This window comes from Psittacula echo, assembly GCF_963264785.1.
Source record: "Psittacula echo genome assembly, chromosome: 10".
NCBI lineage: Eukaryota > Metazoa > Chordata > Aves > Psittaciformes > Psittacidae > Psittacula > Psittacula echo.
The window spans coordinates 19,955,002-19,981,329 of NC_137741.1; the positions used below are offsets into that span (position 1 = coordinate 19,955,002).

At 49.0% G+C, this 26,328-nt stretch overlaps 1 protein-coding gene across 1 annotated transcript in view; it reads right to left on the minus strand.

The window, feature by feature from the left end:
* IGDCC3 (immunoglobulin superfamily DCC subclass member 3) overlaps nt 1-26,328 on the minus strand; it is a gene marked incomplete at both ends in the record, with an annotated part of 96,537 nt that overhangs the window by 62,953 nt on the left and 7,256 nt on the right. Inside the window, one exon of the mRNA XM_080626760.1 lies at nt 23,552-23,857. Within this exon, the coding sequence (XP_080482886.1) occupies nt 23,552-23,857 (306 nt within the window). The remainder of the gene's footprint in view (nt 1-23,551; nt 23,858-26,328) is intronic.

Here is a 26,328-nt window from a genome sequence, read left to right on the forward strand (position 1 = left end):
AGCCAGGCATGATGAAAGTGGGGCCCTGATGTGCTGAGACAACTTGCTAAAAGAGCTCTAACTAAAACCAGCCCCACGCTCTGCACCGTTAAAGGGACGGCTCACCCCTTCCCGGTGCACTCCTGCCTTTTCCACACGTAGAAAATAACTGGGATGAAATACAGAGCAGGGGAAACTGTACCAAACCATCAGCAAACTCCAGCAGCTGTAACAGGGAAACCAGCAGCACGAGCAGGCTGGAAAGCGAAGGGGAGAAACACAAGCACAGCCTGTTTGCAGAGCTCTCTGAAGTGCCAGAGACTTGCACATGCCTGAAAATAAGATTGATGCTATTCATGCCCGACGTGCTTGTTTCCTGCTTGGCAATGGCATGTGCACTGAATCGAATCCGCTAATTGTTCCATCCGCACCACCATTTGCAAACTAGATGGCTTAGGAGCCAGGAGAAAATAAATGAGGTGTTTATTAGGAGGAAGGCTGGTTTCATATTCTTCATAAAAGCAAACCAGCTCTGATTCTCAGTGCTGTCTCCAACCCGCCTTTCTGCTTGAGATGTGACTTTGAGCTGCTGGGGCTTTTATTCCTCCGGAGATATTCATTCAGCATTCAAAGTAGAAAGGCATTATAGCAGCTCTGCCATTTATTTTCAGAGTAAACAGGTTTCTTGTTCATTAATTACATGGGTCTTCAGATAACACACACCATTTCCCACTACCTGGGCTCTGTGCAGTTTGTTCCCCGCATGCCAGAACGCTGCTGACTTTTTATCAAGCAATTCTGCTTCATTTTAATCTGTGATTTATCTGAGGGCCCAGCATCAGTGCCTGAAGGGTATTGTTTAAGTAACAATACTGATGTACACATTCCCACATCAAATGTCAGGGGAGAAGAGGGCTGCTCCAGAGGATGCATGGACTCAAAGGAAATCATTAAAAGCCACTGGCCTGCAGAAACCAAATTGTATTTGAAAAGAAAAACTAACAACAGACAGGAAGCTACTGGCAACCAGGCATGGCTGAGGAAAGCAGCTCTGGGGGGAAGAGCTCGGTTTCCCCTTACAAACTCTCCTCATGGCCCTGATCTCTGTTTTCAGGCAGTGACAGACACAGATTTCAACTCCAGTTCGTGCACACAGCCCCGGTGCCGTGTTTAATTCTCCTTCTTCTCAAAGTCCCTTTGAGGCAACAGCAAAGCTGCCTGTGGAAGGAGCTGGGATTTCAGCAGCCTTCCTTGCCTCCCACCAGCTTGGAAGCCACTGGAAGTTATTACTGCAGCCCCATCGAAAGCACCAACCCCAATTAAAAGCTGTTGAGAACCTTTCCCACTTTATATCCCAACTGCGCTCCTGTTAAAGCACAGCCTCGAGCAAACGTGAATCAATCCCGGGAATGCCACAGTTTTGTGCCAGTAGGAAAAAGATGCTTCGTATTTGTTGGCTCTTCCTATGTTCGCTTGGGAAAGAGGAAGTATTTATTCCTAGGATGTGATCTGCACCGCAATGGACTGCGAAGCTACTTTTGAATTAAGGGAATGGCTCAGTGCTGTGTAAAAGGCTATTGAGCACAACACAGGGAGAAAGCAAGCACTGGTTTGTCATGATAATTCTTAAAAGAGCTAATAAAGCAAGACAGCATCCCTGCTGCTCAGAAAACGTGTCAAGGATGGAGGCAGCTTCCAAAGGTGGTGTTCAGAGTCCTCAATCTAGCAAAGCACCACCACAATTTAGAGCCAAGAGTGATGCCATCAAGTGTTGCCTTTGTGGCCTGGATCCTTGAAAACCTAATGCTTTTGGAGAACCCAAGGAGAGGGGTACTCCAGCCCTCTGGAAAGCCAAGCTGGGCATGGTCCTCCAAGGAGGTCAGGCTGGAGCCCATAAAGGATAGCAGAGAAAAGAGCTGCTGGTTTTATTTTGTCAGTAACAGACCATGTTAACAAAGTCTTGATGCTATGGAGTTCCTCTACAAATATGGGTCAGACTGCATTTTACTTTACCAGCTATAAGGAGAGCAGCTCCTGAGGTCCATGTACCTGATTCACTAATATGACAGTGCCTCCAGCAACTGGGAGTTAGCTCACAAGGGTGAATTAACATAGCTGGCATTGCCTGATCCTGGCCCAATTCAGGAAACATCCCACCTAAGAACAGCCAAATAACAGGCTCAGCCTGGTTCTAAAGAGGCTTTAGCCATGTGCTGTCTTGATTAGAGATGCTTCCCAAGAACAACCCTCACAGGAAAAATGTCACCTTGCACCATCACTTTACTGTGGGCTATGGGTCTCTCCCACCTGAAGGACTGACAGCTCAAACCACTCAACTCCCAGCTACTTCTTTTCCTTCTTCCCTAAGGCTGAGGCTGTTCCTGTGCTTCAGCCACCTCCAACACGTTGCTGTGAGCCTGCACTTGCAGCCCATGTGAAGTCCATCAGCTCTCCATGACCACAGCAGCCTGTCAGAAACTGACCTGGGCTGCAAGGTCCCAGGGACACAGGTAGCACTATGGGACTCTCAGCAACACCATGTCCAGAAAGCAACAGCGTCACCAGAAATGCCACTTGCATCTCAATAACTGATAGACCTGGCTGCAGGTAGAGAGGTTGCACTGTGAATTCAAACAGCAGCTCCAAGATAAGCTGGAAACAAAGCAGATCTCTCACATCACCTCTCAAACCAATACAAAATACCAGTGCCTTTAGGGAAAGAAACATTTCCAGTGTACTTCACAATAAGGAAGGGATAGAGGAATCAGATGCTAATTCATCTGCAAATATAATTAAACTCTGCAACACTAAGACTTCACTGTTAATTTAGTTGCACGTCCATGTCATATGTGAAACAAATCAGAAACAGGCCTATTAATTCACAACTTTACATATAATATATTCAGAACATAGCATAAAACGGCAGCAATACAGGCAGTTCCATCTAAAACTCTGCAGTTGGTAAATTAAATCTATTTGCAGCAAAGTAAATTGAAATACAGACTGAACTTATTACTGTGTCTAGTTTAATATCTACAAATGGGCTGGATTTCTCCAGGTGAATATTAGCCATACGCAGTGAAATAAATTTGGCTGTTTCCATCTCTTTTGCTCATGATACTGCTCCCATCCTGGAGGGGCTACTTAGGCCTGACTCACACTGTGGGGTTTGGGGTGGATGGAGGGGAGGAGCTGCCAGCACAGAAGAGTTTCAAACTACGACTGTCCTTCAAATATTAATAGGAAAAAGACTTGTATCTTCAAAACAGTGTCTTCCAGTGTCCCTGCAAGATGTCACACACACAACTGGAAAGATCGAGGCGTTTTGGTCCTTCACAGAAGCATTTAGATGTCTTAATACCCAGGGGACCATCAGACAGGCGCTCAAGAAGGTCAGGGATGTCCCATAGGCTATTACAGGCCTTAGGACACAATTCAGGGTTGAGCAGAAATTTGAGAGGGAAGGAAATACTCATGTAAAATGGTTTTTCCACCCAAGACACACAGGATCCCTCTGCTCCCGAGCCAGCAGACCCAGACACTTGGACCAAACACCTCACCGAGACACCCAGCCTGAGCTGTACAACGACTTCCTAACTTCACTTAAAAGAAATCATAGGATTCCAGACTGGTTTGGGTTGGAGGGGACCTTAAAGCCCACCCAGCTCCAACCCCTGCCATGGGCAGGGACCCCTTCCACTGGAGCAGGTTGCTCCAAGCCCCTGTGTCCAACCTGGCCTTGAACACTGCCAGGGATGGGGCAGCCACAGCTTCTCTGGGCACCCTGTGCCAGCACCTCAGCACCTTCACAGGGAAGAGCTTCTGCCTAAGAGCTCATCTCAGTCTCCCCTCTGGCAGGTTAAAGCCATTCCCCTGTGTCCTATCAAAACCCAGACCAGTTCACGGGATTGCACTGGAGTTTAATTTCCAGGAAAAACCCATCCCCTTTTCCCACCCCCCCACAAGGGCTTTATTCCACCCAGACTCACCCCTACCTCCCCTTAATACTTTCAACCCATAATGCCTGAAAGCCTCTTTCCCTGGACCTCGCAGGGTTTATGGGGTTAATTGAATGCACACTGATCCACTGAGTGTCCAGAAGAAGCAGCACCATTCTTTAAGATGTCATTTCTCCCCTTGGCCCCCTCCCAGGCCCCCCGGCCAATGCTGTGGGGGGCTGCGCCTGGCCAGGCCTGGCCCCAGAGAGGTTTTGTTCCCTGGATGGGGGGGGGGGGGCGGCTTTGGAAAACAAAGCAAAACAAAAGAATCCCTGACATGCCTAAAAAAGGAGACTTCATGCCAGAGCTAACCTTTGAAGATTTATTCCCCGCTGCCCTTGTGACCCAATTCAACCTCCATTATTCAGGAATTCCCCAGACAAGCCCCGAAAGGCAGGGATGGAATTTCGGACTTTCTAACTCATTTGTTTGTGCAGGACAGGGTGGTCCGGCAACCCCAGCCAGCCAGGGGGCTCGTGCGCTGGGAGAGGCTTTATATAAATAGACATCTGTATTTATAGGTGCTTTAGGTATGCTATGGAATTATCATGACGATTCCCCTCTCCCTCCGCTTAAAACTGCAAATCCCCACCTTGCACAATGTGGCTGGGTTGCAATAGGCTTTTGTGCGGTTGGTTCCCTCAAGCCTTAGAATTCAGCACCTACTCTGGGGCTGGAAACTGGAGGGGAAAGGAAGGAAAAAAAAGGGGGGGGGAAGAGAAGCTCATCTACATTATAAAACTGAAGCATGTTTCTCTTGGGAATCTCTCCAGTGGGAATTGCTCATCTGGGACATCTGCTTCAAAACACCTCTTGCAACAAAGCCTTGAGAGGGCTGCGGGATGAGCAGGGTCCACAACACGCCAGGCTGGGCAGATCTTAGTGCAAGGCCATGGGAAACGACCAGAGACACATCTGTGCCTGGCAAAAAGTCAGAGAAACCCTAAAGGAAAGATGTAAAGCCATAAAGTGAAGACAGACCCACCCTCTGGAGCGTTATCTCTGCATCACTCCTCTGTCTGCAGATGGCTTTCCCACCAACACCAGGGGTTTCGGGGAGGAATCCAATTTAACACTAAAAGCTCGGAGGAAACAGCTTGGGAAGGAGTCATAAACCATCCCATGTGCCCAGTCTCATTAGTCCAGCAGGGACGTGCCCCCACCCTGCCGCACGCAAACCAAGCCGCAGAGCCTGATTGTCCCAGGTCTGATTCAAGCCTCCAACACCACCTCTTGCAGGGCCCTGATGAACAGGGGTGCAAACACCACAGCTCCATGGGGTGGTCACAGAGCAGGGAATAGAGGTTGCTGCAGCGCTGAGGTCCAGGGTGGGAGCTGCAGCCTCTTTGGAGGGTCCACTTTCTCTCCCTGCACAGTAACACGCATGAGCTCTCTGGCCTGTATTTTGCTCAGCATCACTAATTAGCCATGGTTACCCCTGGACCCTTCCTTCAGGATGGAAAGGAGGATTTTGCATGCCTCAGGTGCTGGGAACAATGGGGTCTCGCACTCTGGAGGACGGAACAATCCTCTCCCCATGGGTAGTGGTAGGTGACAAAACCTGGCTGGACAGAAAATAAGTGCCTGGCTTTCGAGCTGCCCACAGGCCATGTTCTGCAAAGCCAGCTACAAGCTGCCTGCAAAATTCCTCAGCTTGGGAAGAGCTCAGGCCAAGGCATCTCTGACTCAAGCCAGCATCTCCTAAAGTAGAGGGGCACCTCCCCGGGGAATGGTCCTTACTCCAGCTCTACTGCATTGAGCTTGGTGGAGAAAACCTATCACTATCAGAACTGCTGAACACCTCAGAGATCAAGAAGCCGGTAGAAGTTTATCTGCAGGAGACCTCAGAGACATCTGTCTCAATGAGACAAGGTGCTCCTCACTCCCACAGCACAAAATAACCACACCGCTACTTCCCTCTTCCAAAGGCATGATCCTGCCTACCAGGAGCAAGGCAGGAGCAGAGAGCACTCACAAGGCATCAAGCGTGACATGAAATTATCCTGGGCCAAATGGAATTTATACCCCAGCAGAGATGTGCCCCTCTGCAGAGCAGGTAGCTCTTGCCTGCTTGCAGCACCATCCAACCTCAACAGCTGGCAAAATCCCTGCTCTTCACTTACAGCACCAGAAAGATTTCACCAGCTCTTGACACTCACAAAGTGTTCAATTGCAGTTATTTAAGTGCAATAATTAATGATCGTACTGTCATTCCTATGTTAAAAAGCATTGAACTAGAATGGGACCTTTTGATGCTGGCTTTGAACGAGCACAAATGACTCCAGCAGAGCAGGTCTGAATTCTTCTCTGGACAAGGCGGAGACTGAAGCTTTCATGCTCCACATCAGCTCTGCAGCAGAGCTCTGGACTGTCTCAGCATCGTCCTACCCCTCCTGTTCCTTCATGTCCCCTATGAACAATGACATTGACAGTGTTCACCTGCTTCACCGGCCCTGCAAAAATTCCTTTGCTAATCTTGGCATCGCCCTTTGACCACAGAGGGCTGTTCTCCACTGGAGCTGTGCTGATGCAGGCCACCTGGAGGTCTGTCCCATTAAGGAGTAGGTGTTGCTTGGGTCTACGCTCAATACCTAGGAAACAGGCTTGAGAAATGAGGTTACGCACACAGCACGGTGCTGCACATGAACTAGTAAAAAGAGCTTTACTTCTGCCTAGTTGATGCAGCCCTGAGTGACTGCCTGATTACTCCATCTATACACAGTAAGGCTACACTGTAAATATGTCAGCATCACGTCAAACAAACCTCAGAAGTGGTAAGGACAAGGTGAGAGTCTGGAATGTGAAAACAGTCCCCTTTTTTTTGCTGCTATCTGCTAAGTCTGTTGGCGAAATGTCTAAACTGTTACAGGAAAAAGCTTCAAAGTGACCGTCGCTTAGCCCAGCACCCATCTCAGACATCATCACAGCCCCTTGCACCACACCAGCCAGGGAAAAGTTGGCTGCAAAATTCCCCGGATCATTCCACAAATCATTTCCCAACTCACAGCAACATACCAGAAAACCTGATTTCTTCCAAAACCTCCCTCCCTAGAAAGGACTTCAGAGGAATCAGCATTAAATCCCACACCACATAAGCTAACAAGCCCTGTGGACCTAAAATATAGAGATGTCTCCCAAACAAACACAAGGTATGGTGCAACACCCTCACTACACAACACTCCATTAAACTCCTGACCCTCCTCATTAAGATAAATGAGGTCTGACTGTCACTTTACCTTGCCACCCTTTCACTTAAAGCTGAGAAGGAAGCAGATGCTTAATTAGCATCCATCAAGGGTGTTCACAGGTCTCAGTGCAAGGAGTAAGCAATCTGCTATATGTTCTTAGAAATCCTGGGTGACATCTCCCATGCTCCTGCAGTGATGCACACTGCTGAAGGCCCTGAAGGGATGGAGGGCCAAAACTCCAGGTGTGAAACCAGGGCTCTGCTAGGAGCCCATCTCTCACCTCCACATTTCAAGGCAGCCAGATGCCCAAGTCAAAACACCTGCAAGGCCTGTGTGACCTCTGTGGTTAAACTCGATGATTTTCTAGCTCTCAGCCAAGGCAACTCATCCACTTTTAGACCAAGGACTGGAGTACTGTACAGTCAGCAACCCCACACACTACCAGACATGCATAAATTCCCATTAGCTGGGGAGAGGCAGGGTGGTGAATGAGCTAAACTGGCTGCATTACAGAACACTTTCTTTGTATTGCTTGAGACTTCCCTGCCATGGGCTGTAAAACCTCTGAACTGAGGAGCACTGAAAGGTTTCAGAAGGAAAAAAGGAGAAGAAAACAGCAGAACAAAACACCACATCTGTTTTCAAAGTGTTGTAAATACCCTCATTGGAGGACCAGCAGCTTCAAAGTGACTTCGACACAACCTATAGGACCCAAACAATAAATGATGTGTAAAGCAGTGGAAAGTTCCAGTCTCTTTTCAACCCCACAAGTTGGATTTAACACAGCCCTGAGCTCCTTCTCCACATCCAAGGCGAATCCCCATGCCATTGTGCAGGGAACCTTTGACCTCATAGCAGGCTTCCAGTATCTGAAGGGGGCCTACAAGGATGCTGGGGATGGACTCTTCATCAGGAACTGTAGTGACAGGACAAGGGGTAATGGGTTCAAACTTAAACAGGGGAAGTTTAGATCGGATATAAGGAAGAAATTCTTTACTGTGAGGGTGGTGAGGCACTGGAATGGGTTGCCCAGGGAGGTTGTGAATGCTCCATCGCTGGCGGTGTTCAAGGCCAGCTTGGATGAGGCCTTGGGTGGCATGGTTTAGTGTGAGGTGTCCCTGCCCATGGCAGGGGGTTGGAACTGGATGATCTTAAGGTCCTTTCCAACCCGAACTGTTCTATGATTCTACTGAGGCACAGCTGTATTGCTCCTATGATGGGAACGCGAGCCAGAGCTCGCATCTTCCAGCCCTGCTGACCCACATCTCGGGGAAGAATTACTACAAGGAGTACTAAGAAGGAATAAGAACTCCCCAAGGTGCCGAGATTGCCTAAATAAACCGTGCTTCAAAGCATGGTTCAGCCCTTCCCGTTCCCACCTGACAAGACACTCGTCAACTTTTCTCTAGTGAAAATACAGCAGGTTTCCAAGTGAGAAAGAGCAACAGATTAGACCCCTTAGGAAAAAGCTAAAATGGACTATTGGCTGTTTAAGAGTCCTTGATTTGAGGAGGATGGGATTGCGGCTCAATTTTATCAGCTGCTCAATAGGTACATTTAATGAACTACATTGCTGGCAGTCTCTCAGCTCAGATGGGGATTAGCATTAAACTGGGAGAAAACAAAGCAATTTGATGGAAAAACACCTGACTGGAGCTAAGGGGGACAGAGACCACTTTGACCTCCACAATACCGTGGAAATTCACAGCTGAACCCCTGAAAAAATCCACAAACATCCCAGATTAAAAAATACAATTCCCAAAAGTCACCTTGAAGCAACCCTCCGCTCGTTTCCCATTAAAAGCCCCTGGTTGTGTAAATTGGATTCAAATGAACGTATTTACATTTGCAGGAGAAACCTGAAGTCAAGCTGTCAAAACGTCACTCTGTCACTCATGTTTTCATTGCAGCCTGTCACAACACTGAGATGTTTCCTCCACCGCCTCAACAGCCTCCTTGGACACAGGGGAATGAGTGGCAGGAAGGAAGGACGGCTGCGGGGAGGGTGTCTTGGAAGGATGCTGTGGTGGAAAAGTGCTATTTGCTTGTGAATTCTGGCACGCTGGGCCCTTATTGTCATTGGCTTTCAGCCAAGCACTGCCAGGACACAAGAAGTCAATTTATGTCAGGATTCTCATTGACTCCCTACCCCTCATTCCTCACGGCTTTTGGGGCAACTCCTTATGAATGCTGGCACCGGCCATATGCGGCGTTGTCACGTAAGCGTTCATCCTCATTAACAGCGGGCCAGGATGGAAAGGAAATTACAGCGGGCCAGGAGTGGGTTCAATGTGAAAAATAGTGTGTTATTAAGCTGGGACAAGCTATTGTATGTCAAGGATGACACGACTCCTCTCATCTTCCTTCAAAAAAGCCCACAGGATAAAAAAACCCAAACAACACAGTCTTTAAAACCAAACAGTTTAGAGCCATAAAATCCTGTTCTTCTAAGTGAAGTTTGTGAAGGCAGTAAAAATCTCCAGGATGAAAATAAATTCCAAGTAAAACCAAGATTTACCACTTGAGGCTAAACATTCAAGGGAAAGCATCAGTGAGTTATTACTTTTCATGTTGTAATAGGATGCAGCGGAGATGAGGACTACGTTTGCATCAGTCCCTGTGCAAGGACAGGGCAGTGATAGAGGACCTAACCCCATCTCTTCTGTCCCCAGTACAGCTCTAGCAGTCTGCTGGCCTTCCTGGCCAATATGCCTTGAAGGAAAGCTGGAAGATGGGATGACTACAGGCACCGAAACCAGGAGACAACGCAAGATCTCTCCCAGGAATGATCTCTAAGCCCAGATTCTGATTTTTAAGCATAGCTGCTCCCAGTCCAGAGATGGAAACACATCCCACGTACCAGAATATCCCATGTTTTACCTAACAGTGTTAATAAGAAAATACTTATTCTCAATACCCAAGTGTTGCCCTTTTCTCTGAACCAGCTGGTGTGGACCCTGTCAGAGTCAGGAGACTGCATTAACCAGAGCTGATGTACTAACCCATCAATTCTGCGCTCCTCTGAGATGTTGCCTTCAAACTCATTATCCAAAGTCTAAATTGCAAAGAATTAGATCCCTTCACTCGGAATACCAGCAGGAAAAGGGGAAAAAAGAAATAAAACCCAATAAAACTCACAAGCCCACAATCTAATTAGGAAAAAACCTTCCAGTCCTGAAGCATTTGCCAGTTTTCCACTCTGCAAAATGCATACTAATACCCTCTCCCTTGCATGCTGCGTGGGACTGCCATGCCTCTGCTTCCATAACATGCCAGAAGTGATCAGCATTAGGCCTTCCTAATGTGTCTCCGAAACAATAGCAATTACAGAGTCGTCCATTCATATCTAAAGGCTTAGCAGACTACAACTTCCCTCCGGAGACTGAAGGCATTTCATCGAAGCAATTATATTTATGTAGCATTAAAGTACTTTGTCTAAAGCCACAGCGGTTACCTTCTTGCATTAGAAGCAGAGCAGTAACAAGGAGCCCTCTCACCCGACCCAAAGTCCTCCGAGCGTATTTCCTGCCTGTTTAAAGATTGCAAACACACACACACACACACACACCTTGGGGTTTCTGCTGCCTTGTTTTTAACGTTATTACACTCCCTTACCCAAGGGATCCCACATGCAGATTGGAGCCTATTTACATGACAAGGGGCCAGAATGGAAGAAGCTCACCGGTTTATTCAGCTTTCCCAGCTCTCATCATGTCATCAAGGACTTTGTGATGTCTGGCAATGCTGTGAAGCCCCAACTTCCAGTATGCCACAGTTCTGTCAACCTGAGCTCTCATTATGTTAAAAGCAGGGTGTTTCCGAGCTGCTTCTTCTAACTCCACAATCGCAAATGCTAGAAACAAGATTTAAGTGTAACATAACAGCTAAAAGTCAATAGATGACCTAATGGAACTAATAATTTGTTATCTTTTAATACCAAGAATTCAGAACAAGTGATTTTGGGGAGGGGAAAGGCAGCTGAAACCAGGTTTTTAATGCTGGAAGCTGTCAAAACAGTACATCAGCTATTTGCTGCTTCCCCCCCCACCTTTTCCTATAGGAAGCAAAGCAGCTCCCTAGAAATACTCTACCTGTGAATTTCACAGCATGCATCACAAAATCAAAACGTGAAGCCCTGGAGTGATGCCTCAAATCTCTGCCATTCAGCAGCTCATGGTGTTTCCCCTTTGGGCTGCATCAGATGCACTCCACCGGCACACTGGGCTCGTGTGGTGCAGTGGCAAGTTCAGCACCTGGGATCCTGGCTTGAAGAGACATTTCCTTCCTAGCAGAGGCTGCACCTTGCCCTGATACGCAAGTGGGATGTTTTAAGTGCTTGAAGCATGCGCTCGTTGTGTTTGACCAACATTTCCTTGGATCTGGGCTCTATTTTCCTTCCCAAGTTCTTTGGAGGATAACAGCTATCACAACTCTGCACACCAGTGCTCATGACTGCAGAAGGATCACCAGCAGCTCCTCTCATCACCGAATGGTTTGTGTTGGAAGGCACCTTAAAGCTCATCCAGTTCCAACCCCTGCCACAGGCAGGGACACCTTCCACTAGAGCAGCTTGCTCCAAGCCCCTGTGTCCAACCTGGCCTTGAACACTGCCAGGGATGGGGCAGCCACAGCTTCTCTGAGCACCCTGTGCCAGCGCCTCAGCACCCTCACAGGGAAGAGCTTCTGCCTAAGAGCTCATCTCAGTCTCTCCTCTGTCAGCTTGAAGCCAATAAAACATCCCATTTTATTGCCATTAGCCACTGTCCTTTTGGGGTAAGAAACTGGCCGCATGAATTCTGCCACTGGCATAGCATCATGCAGGCACAAAACTGCATCTCTCCTGCCTTCCAGGGTCCTTCTGGGAATGCCGCAGGCTGGACCGGCTCCTGGCCGCCCTGCCACGTTACAGCCAACTGCTGTACTGGCCTGAGGATGAACTTGTTGCCATGGCAGGAGTCAAGGCATGCATCACACTGCCGGCATGGCGGCACGGAGCGCCGGCTGCTCCTCCACAACGGCTTTTTGTTGTTCCCTTCTCACAACGTGCCCATCCTCTGGCCATGCTGGAGCAGCCTGGAAAAACCCAGCTCACCATAAAGCACAGCAGCACCGTGGCTGAGCGCCCAGCATCGCATTTCCCTGCTGCAAACTCTGCCTCCTCCCTGCCTGCCGCAGGGCACCGCACGGGGAAGCGGAGCCCGTGGCACAAGGAGAGCCTCCTGCTGCAAAGACAGGACATAAGGGAGACCAAAGTTTGGAGGCAGAAGCTGTGTCAAATACAGAGGGGATTTTAAGGGAGGGGAAACGGCATCACTCGGAAAGGAGGCTGTCTCCAGGTAATGCACTTCCCCACTGCTGCTGGGATGTTTATCACAGGACAGGCTTCGCTTGGCTGCTGGGTAGTGCCTTTTAAAACTCCCTTCCAGCTTTGATTAGCCTTGCTAAAACTAAGGGCATCTCCCATTCACCCACTAATTAATGGCAGGCTCAGAAGAGCTTGGTATCCCTCATCGCTGCACATTTTAACTAGGAGAAATACAAAGGTAGACTTAAAACTAAAAGCACTGCTCCTTCCTGAGCAGTGGTTTCAGGGCCTCGGAGATTACAAACCAGCCCTGCTCTGCGTGTCAGCAAGCCTTTCCAAAATAATGAGCCTGCTTCCGTCCCAAGCAGCTCCCGTTGCACTGGAGAAATGAGCAGAAAGGTATTATGGGCTCACACTCACCAGATGGATGTCCTGCTTTGTTCTCCGCTTACAGAAACCCCTACACATACAGTTTGGATTATCTTCATTGTAATTCTAATCACTACCTCTCTGGAAGGGAGGGAGGGAGGGAGGGATCCTTGCCTCGGTCAGGAGAGCTAATTAAAAGTTGTGAGTCATCCAGACTTCTCGGCACATTGGAAATGCTTTTGGAAGAGCAGGTAATCTCTCATTCTTGGGGGAACCTAGTTAGCAAAAGGCAAATTAAGCAGGCTCCCCTTGGGCACAGAGCTGTACAAGAACAAATCCCGTTTCCCCCACGGAATACAGCAATATGAATCACAGAGGTGCTTCAAACGTATGCAAACTATGCTTGAAACCAGAAAGGCTTCTACGTGTTCCCCAGCCCAGAACCACAAACACCTCCTGTGCACCTAGACCTACGCTGGCCTTTAAAATTCATTGTCCAGGAGGCTTTTGCAACTGAATGTATGATACAGGAAGCTCTGCCTTCCCTTAAAAGAACCGAAGGACTCTGGCTGGTTCCCAGAGGGTTGGGTATAAGCCCAAAGGTCTCAGAAAAGCCAGACCCACAAGACGTATGAAAATCAACAGCCCACAGCAATGCAAGGTCCATGCAGCTCCCCAGCCCCTCAGCCCTGGTCAGTCACAGAGCAATGAGTGCCGAGCAGTGTGCCTGGAGGGAATGGGCCTCCCCAGACCCACTGTGATGGGAAGAAGCTGCTGGTGGTGCTGGCAACAGCTCTGACAGCTTCAAGCAGGTCCAGGGCCTCCTGCACCACCTCAGTGCACACAGTCTGTGGGTGACAAGACCCCCAAACCCAAGGGGCTGGGCAGCACCAATGCCTCTGTCCCCAACTCCTGGAGGTACAAGGGCATCAGGCGAGTTACCCATGCCACAGGGGACAGCAGTGATCGAGCCAGCCTCCCCAAGGCATCAACTGCCATGCTGCTTCAGCCAAAACAGTCAAGTCTGGATCCTTACAGTAGAGCCCAGGCTCTTATTTAGGGAGTTGACCAGTCCCTTATTTAGGGTGTTGACCAGTCCCTGTCATTTAAAGGTGCCAAGTGCCTGCAGAGCCTGAGCCTTCACGAAGGTCTAGAGCACCCATGGGTGCCCCAAGGGACAAGGAAGCTGTTTTCTCTTTGGCTACCGTAAAACAAATGAACATATTTACATCGTCATTTTTCAAATGGCCAGTCCAGCATGCAGAGACTTTTCTTCTCTCTCCCCTCCCTTCTTTTTGAGAGAGAGCTCAAGCTGACCCCCTTGGGGCCCTGCCTCTCCTCTCCTCTCAAGCATTAGGATCATAATGAAAGCCCCAGTCGGGACTCTCCCTCCCACCCCTTTACACGATGCCGTGGGAAACCGTGGTGAGCTGGACACGGATGCTGCTCCCAGCAAACAAAGTGCCTCAGCAAGCACCTTCACCTCGGATGGAGCCGCCAGGCTGGGGACCAAGGCGATGTGGCTGCATTGCTTGGCCTTTCAGGGCAACGTCACCACAGAGAGCTCAGGATGAGAGCAAACACCCAGACCAAGGCTGTTTTGGAGCTTTGCTCAGTACCATAAACATGTTTGGATTCAAATCCATTTAGTCTTTGCTTTATGGGAAGCCCAAAGGCCCCAGAGAACCTTATTGATAAAAGGATGCTCCAGCTGATGCTCCTACACTTCTGCTCAAGGCAAATCCAACCAAAACCAGGCATGATTTTACCAAAATTACCTGCAAGCTGATTTTAACTGGCACAGCCTGGACATTTGCAACCAGCTCATCCCAAATACACATCAGCTCTGACTCTTCGTTGTATGTGAAGGTTTGGGTAAACCTGAATCACGTTTCTTCAATGCTCAGAGAAGCCATGAACCCAGCTTGCACAACCTTGGCTTTTCTTGTCCTCCCTACCACATCCATGACATCCTCCGATGAAAGTTCAGTATCGCCCTTCCTTTTTGACACCACCTTCCTCTGCAGCCCCAGCAATGCAGTGTAATCCCTGGAGGGGTGAGCTGTGGCCCAGAGTGAGGATGGGCATCACCCTGCCCACAGGGATGGGCAGAGAACTCAACGCACTGTGCTCAAAAGCCACCAGGCAGTTTGCAGTGCTGTGCTCTGAGATGAGCAACACGATTGAAGAAACACAAGCTCCTGCTCCCGGCCAGAAGCATCTCCCAGGGATCAAACATGACTTGATGTGGCAGGTTTGCTGTCCTGTGCTGCCCAGGCACAGCAGGCAGGAAAACACTTGGTTTTCCCTCAATGAATAAGCACAGAGGGATCGATCAAATGCAGTGGAGTACAATGCTGCAGCTGAAGTATGCACACACGGAGCCTTTTCTGCTACTGCAACGCCGCCGCTCATTTACACACCAGCAGCCTAAAACTATCTCTTTTGTACGCCCAAATTGATCCTCACTCTTAATTAGTGCTCTCAGTTGCAGCAAAATTTCATTTGTTTCTTCCAAATGTGGCCTGATCCATTGTCCCTCTCCCATGACCTGTGCAAATCAGTCATTGAGCTCAGTGACAGTGGTAAGTGCAAAACGCAGCATCAAAAGGACATAATGGGGGCCTCTTAGGGCTGACAAAACCCCACTATTAATCAAGGCATGCTCAAGAGGTGCCAACTTACTGAGGCATGTGAGTGGCCAGAGAGTGGGCCCTGCTGTGGGAGGGATGCAGAGGGATGTGGAGGAACAGGAGAACTCCCCACCACCCCCAGGACTGCAGCCTGCCCCAGACAAGCAGGGGGACATGGGGGGAAACAGCCACACAGGCACTGCTGTGTCCTGGGCAGATGGTTTCTGCTCTGTGAGACCCGAGGATTTGCCCACCTGCTTTCCAAAAGAGCTTATGGAGCTGTGCTTTTCCAGGCAGCTCCTTAGTTTAGAGAGCGGGGATGGAGCTTGTCTTGTGAAATCCCATGCTTTGCTTTAGCTGGATCCTACTAGTGTCAGGAGGGATGTATGGGACACCACACCAGAGCAGCAGCATCTCCTTCTGCATTTCCAGAGCTAACACAAGAGCCTGTGGGTTCTCGGAGCCATACACACAATATTGTCCATCCAGCAGCACCCTGCACTGACCCCCTCGTCTGATCCCAGGATGAACCTAAGGGGAAATACACAGACTGCACAGACAGACCAGCGTGGTGCAGAAGCTGCAGCAAAATCACCTGGGGAATATCCCAGGGATCAAGGCCTGAGATGGACAAACCTGCACAGGTATAAAGCCAGAGCAGCCCCGCAGCAGGGCAGCTGGAAGCGTAAGGGACCAATTTTAGGTGGTCAGGAATGAGAGAGGTCAGGGCTGGTCAGAGCAGAGAGAGTTTTAACATCAGAAAACCAAAGCAAAGAGGTAAATCTCTGCAAAATTCACACTCCCATAGCAGAGCAGTGTGTTCAAACCCTCTCCTGCAAATCCATGTCATTAAACAGAATAACTTGGACTCGGCGAATCCAAATGACTCTCACTTTCAAGGTCCTGCATTTAGGAGCCCACAATGGAGAACAATGAGGTAGAGAAAAAGGCGAGGATCTTGACGCGGCATTCAGAGGCCATCTGGCCCGGTCAGCATCGCCAGCGCTGGGAACGGGCAGCGGCCTGGGTTGAGATTTAATCTGAGCCACTTATTGAGTGACCTCAGGCGAATCGTTTGACCTCCTTTTGCCTCAGTCAACCCAACTGTAAAATTGGGTTTAAAGCAAGAACCTCGCTGAAAACCATATGCTGTGCCTAGGAGAAGTGGGAGCAGACTCCCTTCCCAGCAACAGGGCTGTGGTGGTGGGTAGAGCCGAAACCGGAGCAGAAGAGGTGGTCCATGATGCTGGGATTCAGCATCCTTCAGTGTCATGGAGCTCCAGCCAATGGCTTTCCCAGGTCTCCTCCTGCCAGCACCATGAAAGCAGCTTTGGAGGACTCATCCAAGAAAGGGAATTTGTGAGGCTGCCCTTGCTCGTACTGCACCCAAAGGGTCTCCAAATCCCAATCTCATAGTGGGCAGGGATCAGCACAAGACACAGCCCTGAAGAAATCAGGTGTCTTTATCTACAGCTTCTGTACCCTTTCATGTATTTACATCTTTTGCTGTGTTCAATAACTGTGGGTTACAGCTATGACCAGCTTCAAGGCAAACACAGCGATGCTTTCCTTTAACTCACTGGTTACTCACTAGATCAAAAGCATTGATTGCTCTGGTCAAATGCCCTCGAAAATCAATTCCTACTCACAGCCTTGCCAATGAATGGCAGCAGAAACCAGTCCCTCTCTCACCTGGGCACCAGCCTTTCCCAGCACTACACACCTTCACCTCTTGCAGGGAAGCAATGGTGCAGATGAAACACCACATAGAGCTAATGTGGGTCCCCAATAAACATGAAGTAACAACTTGTCCCCCCTCAGGGTGCTCACAGGGGTGCACAAATGACAGCACTGACAGTGAACCCACCCCAGGTTCACAGGGGGGAAACTGAGGCACAAGTGGTGCATGGATGTTACCAGCCATACCATGTGGGACCTTTGTAGGGCAGAATGAAAGTCATATATAACCATGCCACCATCATCAGCCAGCTGGAAAAACAACTGTATAATTACAAATCCTTAAGCTGAGACAAGCCTAAGTAGATAAAGAGCTGCTCTAGGTGACAGCACCAAAGAGGTCCAGGGGTGATGACTGCAAGCAGAAAATTTAGGTAGCAGAGACCTGTCCTCCTGAACAAAGTAACAGAGGAGGGTGGCCCCATGCTCCAAGAGGCTGGAGCAAAGCAGCAGGCAGAGGGACAGCAGTGTAAAAGACTGCTGCTGGGCACCGTGTTGTGTCCCTAGAGCTGCTGGAGTGGGTACCAGCAGAGCATCACCCTGCCTTACAGGAGCAAGCAGCCAACTTGGGAGCAGCCTCATGCTGCAGGTGTGGGCTGCAGAGATGTCAGAACTTCCTCAGCTGTGCTCCAAGAGTTAATTGAGACAAATAACTCAACAGTGCTCCCATTAATGAAATTCTTCTGATATATTTCCCCTGAGCTTTCCTATAAATGACTAAGTGACATTACTGCCTGGAGTGCAAACCCCCTATATGAGAGATAACACTGCTGGCGCTCAGGTTGGCGCATCCACGTTAGGAGCCTCGCTAAGAAGTGCAAGATGATATTTAAATAACTATTACACTGCTATGAAATGAGCAGCCAAAAGAAATATGGTCTTGAAACGTGCTCAAGTCTCAGGATGAATCCTGGCTGTTACATGCAGACACCGAAATGCAGTGGGTGGTAAGTGACAAACTCTCCTAATCCTGCAAATCGACTGAAATTCCCAGTCAAATCTCTCCCATCTCCCCCGATGACTCCTGTATTTGTACATTTGTTTTGCAGCACACACAGAGCCAAACACTGCAACAGGACAGATGTGAGAGGCAGCACCACATGAGCCAGCATGTCCTAGAGGTGCCAAAAGAGCTGACGGAGGGAAATAACCCACTCGCCCACCTTATCCATCCCCTGGGAACCTCTCACAGTCTTTTTGCTTGGCTTCATTCCTTTTTCTTTCCTTCACAGGTATTTTTCCCCTCTGAAACCTGCTGCTCTGGGCTTACCAAGAACCATAAGCATTCAAAGCACACACAGTAACTATCACTGGCATCAGGGCTGAGCCCTTGTACTCAGCATTTGAGAAGAAAGGGCATTAAATGCAAGCAGAGCCACAAGTGGACAAAAAGAACACTCACTTGTGGATGGAGGAAAGCTGACATGCAACACCAGGGGTTAAACTGCAATAAAATGCATGTGACAGCCAAAAGCTGCTGGGAGTAACAGGACCAGGTCTCCCGAGCTGCAAACCAACACCAGTGCCCTTGCTTTAAAAGCATACCTTTACCTCAGCACGTGTTTCACACAGCTAAAACATGTCATCACAAAAAGAGCCCCCTTCCAGCAGCAGATACTGTACATGCACAAGAAAAGCCAACAGCAAAAGCCACGTGTTTAAGGTCTGCCTTGATGTTTTGAGCCGAGACTCGCAATCTGCATCCAAACAGTGGCACTGCCCAGGAAATACCTTGGTGACAACTTTGGTGCCACCTTATTTAAACCTTAATTTAAAATGCTAACTTCATAATGAGTGGAACAAAACTGTGTAAAAACATTTCCCACTCTAATCCTGGTTTGATCCCCCCAGTATGGCCTTCTTTTGTAATTACATCCCTTTGTGATCTCACTCAAATGCCTTGTATTGTGACCCATAAAATAATCAGCCCCCTTTGTCTCTCCCTAATCCTTTTAGACTTCCTTCTTGTCTCTACACTCTAATAAATGCTGCCATTATTTGGGCTCAGCAGCTCTTCCCACCACCCCAGAGCCTGGAAAGGGGGCTGCAGGTTAAACCCTGAATATATTCTGTGCAGAGGAGCTGAAACGATGGGAAGATCTCTGCTGCTTTAAAAAACCCACAATTCCCAACCTCCTCCCCTAGCACACAGCTTGGCAGGAAAACCAAGCTGGGAGCACGCAGATGCACCAGACTTCCCCCGTTTTATGTTCTGCAGATGGCCTTAAGGCCCTTGGCCTGGAGGTCACAGTGGTCAGTGTGTTTGGTCATGCTTGGTCCCAGGCTGAGTGAGAGGAGCTGCTGCTGCTGTCTGCAGGGATCAATGCAGGGAAGAGTCCTAACATCTGCCTTGCCCGGGTTATCAATCCTGCCTTCCTGCTGGCAGGGTAAGTGCCATGGACAACTAGGCACAGTGGGATGGAGGAGCAGGATTTGGGGCAGTATGCAGAAGGCAAGGGGTAAGGGAGCAGAGAAGGGCACAGGGATGTGTGCTGCTATGCTTGGCCACAAAACTGTTCTTCCACAGCAAGACACGATGAGGAAAGATCTCAAGATCTCTCCAGAGCTATTCTCAAGTCCCACAGTACTTCAAATATTGGGCAGGTCCACCTCACCCAACTTCAAGAAACCTCTTTGGCTCTAAATTGCACAATTGACTTATTTTCCCTCTTTCCTATTTTTTTTTCCCCTCACAGCACCAGCTCAAACAGGGAAAATTGCTACTCTCAGGCTGGATGCGTGCGGAGCCTGATCCAATACGCAGTTTGATGGTGATTTCCAATTAGTGGTAACTGCTTGTTATTGAGTGATATAATCAATGGGTCTTACTCCACTGCCTGGGCTGTGATTTATGATGATGTGGAGCCAGCTCCATCAAATTACAGCATCGGCAAAAAAGGGCTGAAAATGCCATGAGGCAACATGATCAGAGCCAAGGAAGAGCAAGTTTAGCAAAGGGTGGTGACAGGAAGAAAGGTGGCTGTGTTCTGGGGAGCTCAGCTTCCAAAGGAGTGGATTCTAGCTGTTACTATTGCTCAGAGTGTATCTTCATCCATCAGCTTCTGTCACGCAAAGGGAAATGCAGCTCCTCAAAGAGACCCGTGAAGACACAGGCAAGCAGTGCCTCCAGAGAACACTGCTATAAACTGATTTTAATTAAGACAGCTTGGAGTCATGAGAAATGATGAGCTGTCATTAGGAGGAAGAAGAGATCTGTCTTCAATAACCTGATCAGATTATAAAAACATGTTGCATTCCACAGCCTTTTAAACTAACACAGCAGGGTTTGACCAGACACAGGAACAGCAACCGAAAAAATCCCAGCCAGTGTGTCAGGCAGAGGGGGGGAAATGCCTCTGCTCAACCCAGTCACGTGTAGGCTTCTTGCACACTTGTACTTGAGCAAAAGAAGGTGACACGACAAAAGCTTTATCAATATCTTGAGCATCTGAGCTGCCAACCCAGCCACAAACTCAGCTCCACTTCCCTCCACTGAGCATCTTTGGTAAAAGATGATGCCATACAGAAATCCCCCTGAATTTGAGTTAAATCCATTGAATGAGTCAACTTTGAGGAGGCAGGTTTTAAGAAGCGCCTGCTCCGTAGGGAAACTCCATGCACCTCAAGCCCGCGGGGGCCGCACGCACAGCAGTGCCTGAGAGCAGCGTATTCTTCCAGTTCAATTTTCCTCAATGCCGAGCGTTGAAGTAAATCTGAAACATAAAAACACGCTACCCAGCCCACATTTCCTGAATGCAAATATGTACATTCCTCCGAGCCAAGATTATATTCCAAGCAATAACACAAAGCCGGGGTCTGTAACGGTGATACCAGACTAACAGCCTGCCTTTGAAGGCAGCGAAAAGTGCAGCAGAGCTCTCGAGGGGCTCCGCTCTGTCAGATCTCTTTTATTCCTCAGTAGCACGGCCTTGATCAACTTTCAAGATTTTTGTTTGTGAAAGGTTTTCATTTCTCCTCTGCTTTTGTGTTCAGATGTCAGGCTCAGAGGGAAGATCAGCACTGGGATGAGGTTTTACCCACTGGCACTATTTACTCTGCTCCGCAAAGGTCTGCTTGGCGCTTGTTTTATTTCTCCTTCCAGGCAGCCAGCACCCACTTCTTCCATGCAATGGTCCCAGCATCTCCAAAATGGGGATAATTACCCTTGCTCCTTTGTTTGACTTGCTTACCGGGACTCAGGACAAGGGAAAACACTATTACTCGTGGGTAACCACCCTGCGACACAGGGGCTCAGAAGTACAACTGTGATTCATTCTTAGGAGATTTCATCTACATTTAAGCCAAGTCTTAAAGGGCAAATGTGTGCTCCTGAGGTTCAGGCACAGCGGGGAGCTCGCCCTGAGCAGCAGGTTACATTTGCCCACAACACAGAATAAAAGCATCAGAGAATGGTTTGGATTGGAAGGGACCTTAAAGCTCATTCAGTTCCAATCCATGACACCTTCCACTAGAGCAGGTTGCTCCAAGCCCCTGTGTCCAACGTGGCCTTGAACACTGCCAGAGACAGGGCAGCCACCCTCATAGTGAAGAATTTTTTCTAACATCTAATCTAAATCTCCTCTCTGTTAGCTTAAAGCTAATAAAACATCCCATTTCGTTCCCATTATCCACAGGCACCTGTGGCATCAGGGCCAGGTGTCTGCTGTTTTGTGCTGGCTTCACCCAGACCTCTCCTCAGGGCTGGCAGGAAACCAAGCCTGCAGCCAGAATAGAGTCCAGTGCATTTTCAACACAATCTTTTCCATTTTGATTCATGCGAAACGATGGCTACAAAAGGAAATGCTATTCAGGGACACACAGCACATCACATACATATTGATGCAGGAGCGAGATAACGGTGTTTATCGACAATCCACTATCCCAAAGGTAATTCCTCCAGCTCTCATGTCTGCTGTTTACAGGTCTGAGAGGTTTGCCATTGTGCTCGTGCACCAGCCAGCTCCCAGCTCATAAATGCCAGAGGCGTTCACCACAAGTGCTCCAAGGTTCAGCACCACAAGACTGACAAGTCTGAGATCCAGCTGCTAATCTGGCATGGACCCAAAGCCCTTGGCTCCTGGACAATGTCACTTCTTACAGTGCTGAAAAGCTAGGTTTGCAGATGGCCACTTCATGCACTCGGGGATTGTCATACACAAGGGCTGGAGTGTTCCCTTGGTGTGCTGCCAGCTGGCCCTGGCACCGTGGGGAGCGGGCAGCAGCGCTCCCAAAGGCCCCCCCAGTTTGGGAAGTGCAGCAGCCAGAGGAGCTCAAGCCCAGACTCTGTCACAGACTTTTCCACAGTGTGCAACAGAAGCTGCAGTAAGTGGCTTGCACAGAAAGAAGAATGGTACCCATCTCCCAGACAAGATGGAGAACCCTTCAGTAGAACTCATTCAACAAACCAGCATTCAGGCAGGTCCTGGGGCTGCACCAGACACCTGTCCTCACACCCTGATATGAATTACACCCAGCGGAGACTTGACTGAATGCAAAAGGGATTAGTGGCTGCATCCCCAAAGCCCACAGAGAGCCTGTGGCCAAAGCTGGCCACCAATACAACAGGGATAGAAACCACCAACAGGTCCCAGCTCTGCCATCAGTCCTGGGACAAATACAAACCAGCAACCAGAGCTGGACAGGAGACCCAACAGGACCAACACTGACCACAGCGATGCAATGGGCTAGGCTGGGTACCACACAAGGCTGGAGCCGCAGCCTGCCCTGTAATTCTTCCTCCCTCACCTTTAAATTTCATTCCCTTGCTGGCATTTTCATCTCTGTGCTCCTTCAGGCTTCCCCACCAGACAATCTGTCTGTGTTGTTAGCCTTGCCCTCAAAGGCACTGCCACACTGGGTAGTAAATAAGACCTTGCTGCCTCCACACTGCCTGCCTTAAATAACAAAGTGAAAGGAACCATGACCTTCAGAAGATCTTTGCCTATGGTTTGGAAAGCACTGCCTGCCACACAGAGCCCAGCCATGCTGCACAGGAAAGGGGCTTCCAAATCCACTGCAGGAGAGCCATGAATCACAGACCACTTCACCACATCACTCTAACATCACACACTGCCCTCCAAGACAGGGAATTCACTGCTAAAAGGTGGCTTTTCGTTTCTTCCTAAGAAGACTGATTAGCTCTGCTTTCACACCTGAACTACCTGAGCTACACACATGAGATGCCAGCCAGAGCCCCACACCAGCTCCAGGTTCTTCTTTTCCTCTTCTCTCTCTTTAATCCTGCCCCTCGAACACCCAGCATCCACCACACTGCCCTCCTGCTTCCCAAACCCCTTGGAGCATTGTGCCATGAGGTGCAGGTGGGACGATGCCCGTACTTACTCGCTGCCTGAATCTTGGCCTTCCTGCTCACCAGCAGCCCGTAGTGGTTTTGTGCCATGCAGTCGTACTCGCCTTCATCCGAGGACCCATCTCCCCGGAGCCTCTGGAAGCGGGAGACGTAGAGCGACCCGTTGGACAGCATGAAGGCATTCTCACTGTCCACGATCAGCGCGCCGTTCTTCCGCCACGTGATGGTGATGGGCTGGATGCCCTCCACCTGGCAGTAGAGGATCAAGGGTTGCTCCTGCACAGCTATGTCATCGCTTGGCTCCACAACGAACGCCAGCTCGGAGGAATGGCCAAGATCTAAAACGAAAAGAGAAGGACAGAGTCAGCAGCGTTTCCACAAGGAGCAGAAAGAGCCAACTGCTACCGCAGCAAATGGGAGATGATGAAAACATGTCGTCATAGGGTTAAAAGAGAAACACAAACGCCTGGAGCATGCTTTGCCTCCCAAGGCTTTGCTCTCAAAATCTCAGGGTGCAATTTCCAAAAGCACAGCCACAGGCACAGACTGCCTTTGAGGAAGGGGATGGGCATGCACACCCCTCTGGTAGCTTGTCAAACCCCAGATCCACTTCCCCAGCATACCCCCTTGCACATTGCCTCTTCACCTCCCTTTGCAGCGGTGCAGCAACAGGCAATCCAAACTTGCACAAGCACGGGGCATCAGTCATTGCCACCCCAGGAGAAGATTACACCAGCTCAAGAAATCCATCCCTCTCCCCATGTAACCAGGCAGAGAAGGGCTGTGCCATGCCCTAGACCTGTTCACAGCACAGCCGGCGGGGGGAAGAGGAGGATCAGCAGCTCCTGATTCAGACCATATTGCCACCAGCATCTCTGCGAGGCTTCTCCCACTTGGCAGAGCAGGAGGCTGTTGCCTCTCTCACATAACAATGTGCCCTTCTGTCACTTTGGTCTCTCTCAGGCTGTAACAGGCAAGGATGGTGCTATTCAGTCCTTAATGAAGAGCAAGTTAAGCACCGAAATACAAATACACAATGCTCTGGCTCAGCAACACAAAAGGTTTCTTGCAAAGCAATTACACTAAATGATGTCCATGAGAGAGAAGTTACTGCAGAATTTGAACCAACAATAGGCAAACAGTTTCTTCCCATTATACAGATACATCCTAATTTACTTCTTTCACCAACAGAATGTTTAAGCACTGTGTCTTTGGCAGGTTATGCCTCACTTGGTCCAGCATACCTTTTTAGGGTATATTTTGCCATACAGTCATGACTGGATGCTACAGATGACGACAGAAATAGAGCTATTGTGTAAAGATTAGCCCAAAATACACACTGACATGAAAGACAAAGAGCTACCAGGAAACAGGAGTCATATAAATAGCTGAAGGGTGGAAATGCACGGATGGAAGAGTAAATCTATCTTTTGAAAGAGCAGCAATGGAGAAGGAATTCCAGCAGTTAGAAAACCACAATGTCATCCAAATACATGGAGAACCTTTCTAACAGTTCTCTCATGCAACAGCCCCTCAATGGGTGGAGGTTTCCAGCTCCTCGAACTTGTGATACAGCTTGTCCCCTCGCTCATGGGCTCAGGGGGACAGACACCAAGCTGCTCCCAGAGCTGGGATGCACATGGGCGACTTCCCTTGGCCAACACCAGCCACAGCACAGGCTTTGTAATGCCTGTCCCAAACACAGACTCCACCAAGGACGGGATCGCACCTCCAGCGTGGAGGGCAGATCAGCAATGCATGGTAAAAATGAAAGGGATGAGAAGAGGCAGTTACCCTAAAGAAAAAGCAGAGAAAGAAAGTCTGTCTTTTCTGCTCTGCAAACCCAGGGAGATTTTCTTTCTTCCTGTAAATCCCCATTGCTTTCTATGGCAACTTAAATTGGATTACGGGGGATAAACATTGAGTGCAACCTGAGCCGAGGCAGATGGACGGAGCAGACAAAGGAGGCAGCGGTAGTGCATGGCAGGTCAAAGGTACTGCGTCAAGGTATGAGTGTGTGCAGGGAATGACAAACTCTACTTAGTGACAGACACCTAAAACACACACTTTATTAACCCATTAAGTCTTAAAATGTCAGGCTAGCTCCAGCCATCTCAGTGATCTATCGCTCACTGTGACTTCGTTTTTATGAGATAGCCCTGGGGTCCTCTCAGCAAGTCAGGCTGCAGCCAGCACCAACCCATCAATTACCTTTTTCTGGGGAAAATTAAGGAATTAGATGAATGCTCTGCATTCTTCTGCAAAGTGGCCAGAGTCTCAACAGCATCTACCACGCTGGGGCCCTGCATGGGCACTCCTGGGAGTTTTAGGTAGGCTCAGGACACTCCTGTCCTGACACTGAACCAAAGGGGACTTCTGACTCCAGAAAGACTGAACAAGATTTCAGAATTAAGCCTAAGAGGCAATCAGAAAAAATCCTTAATGAAATAAATGCCCCATCTTCAGGCAGCTCCCCTGTCCTCTTAGATAAAACAGCTTATTATTATATGTATAATAAAAGGAAGAATCAACATAATTACATGCCCTTCCCACAATAGCTGTCATTATAATAACCATCATTAAGGCCTGTGATTGGAGATAATCATGTTTACCTCCATAAACATTCAGTCTGCATCCTCACTCCAGGCTGCGCCAGCAGCACAAGGGAAGACTCTCATCATGAGGGATGGTGCCCTCAGACACACACCAGGGTGAGGATGGACACTGGCTGGTCCTGGGGTCTCCTCCAGGTGTGACACTGTGCAATGGACACTGTGCAACTGGTTTGTAACCTGCAGACACTTTGCAG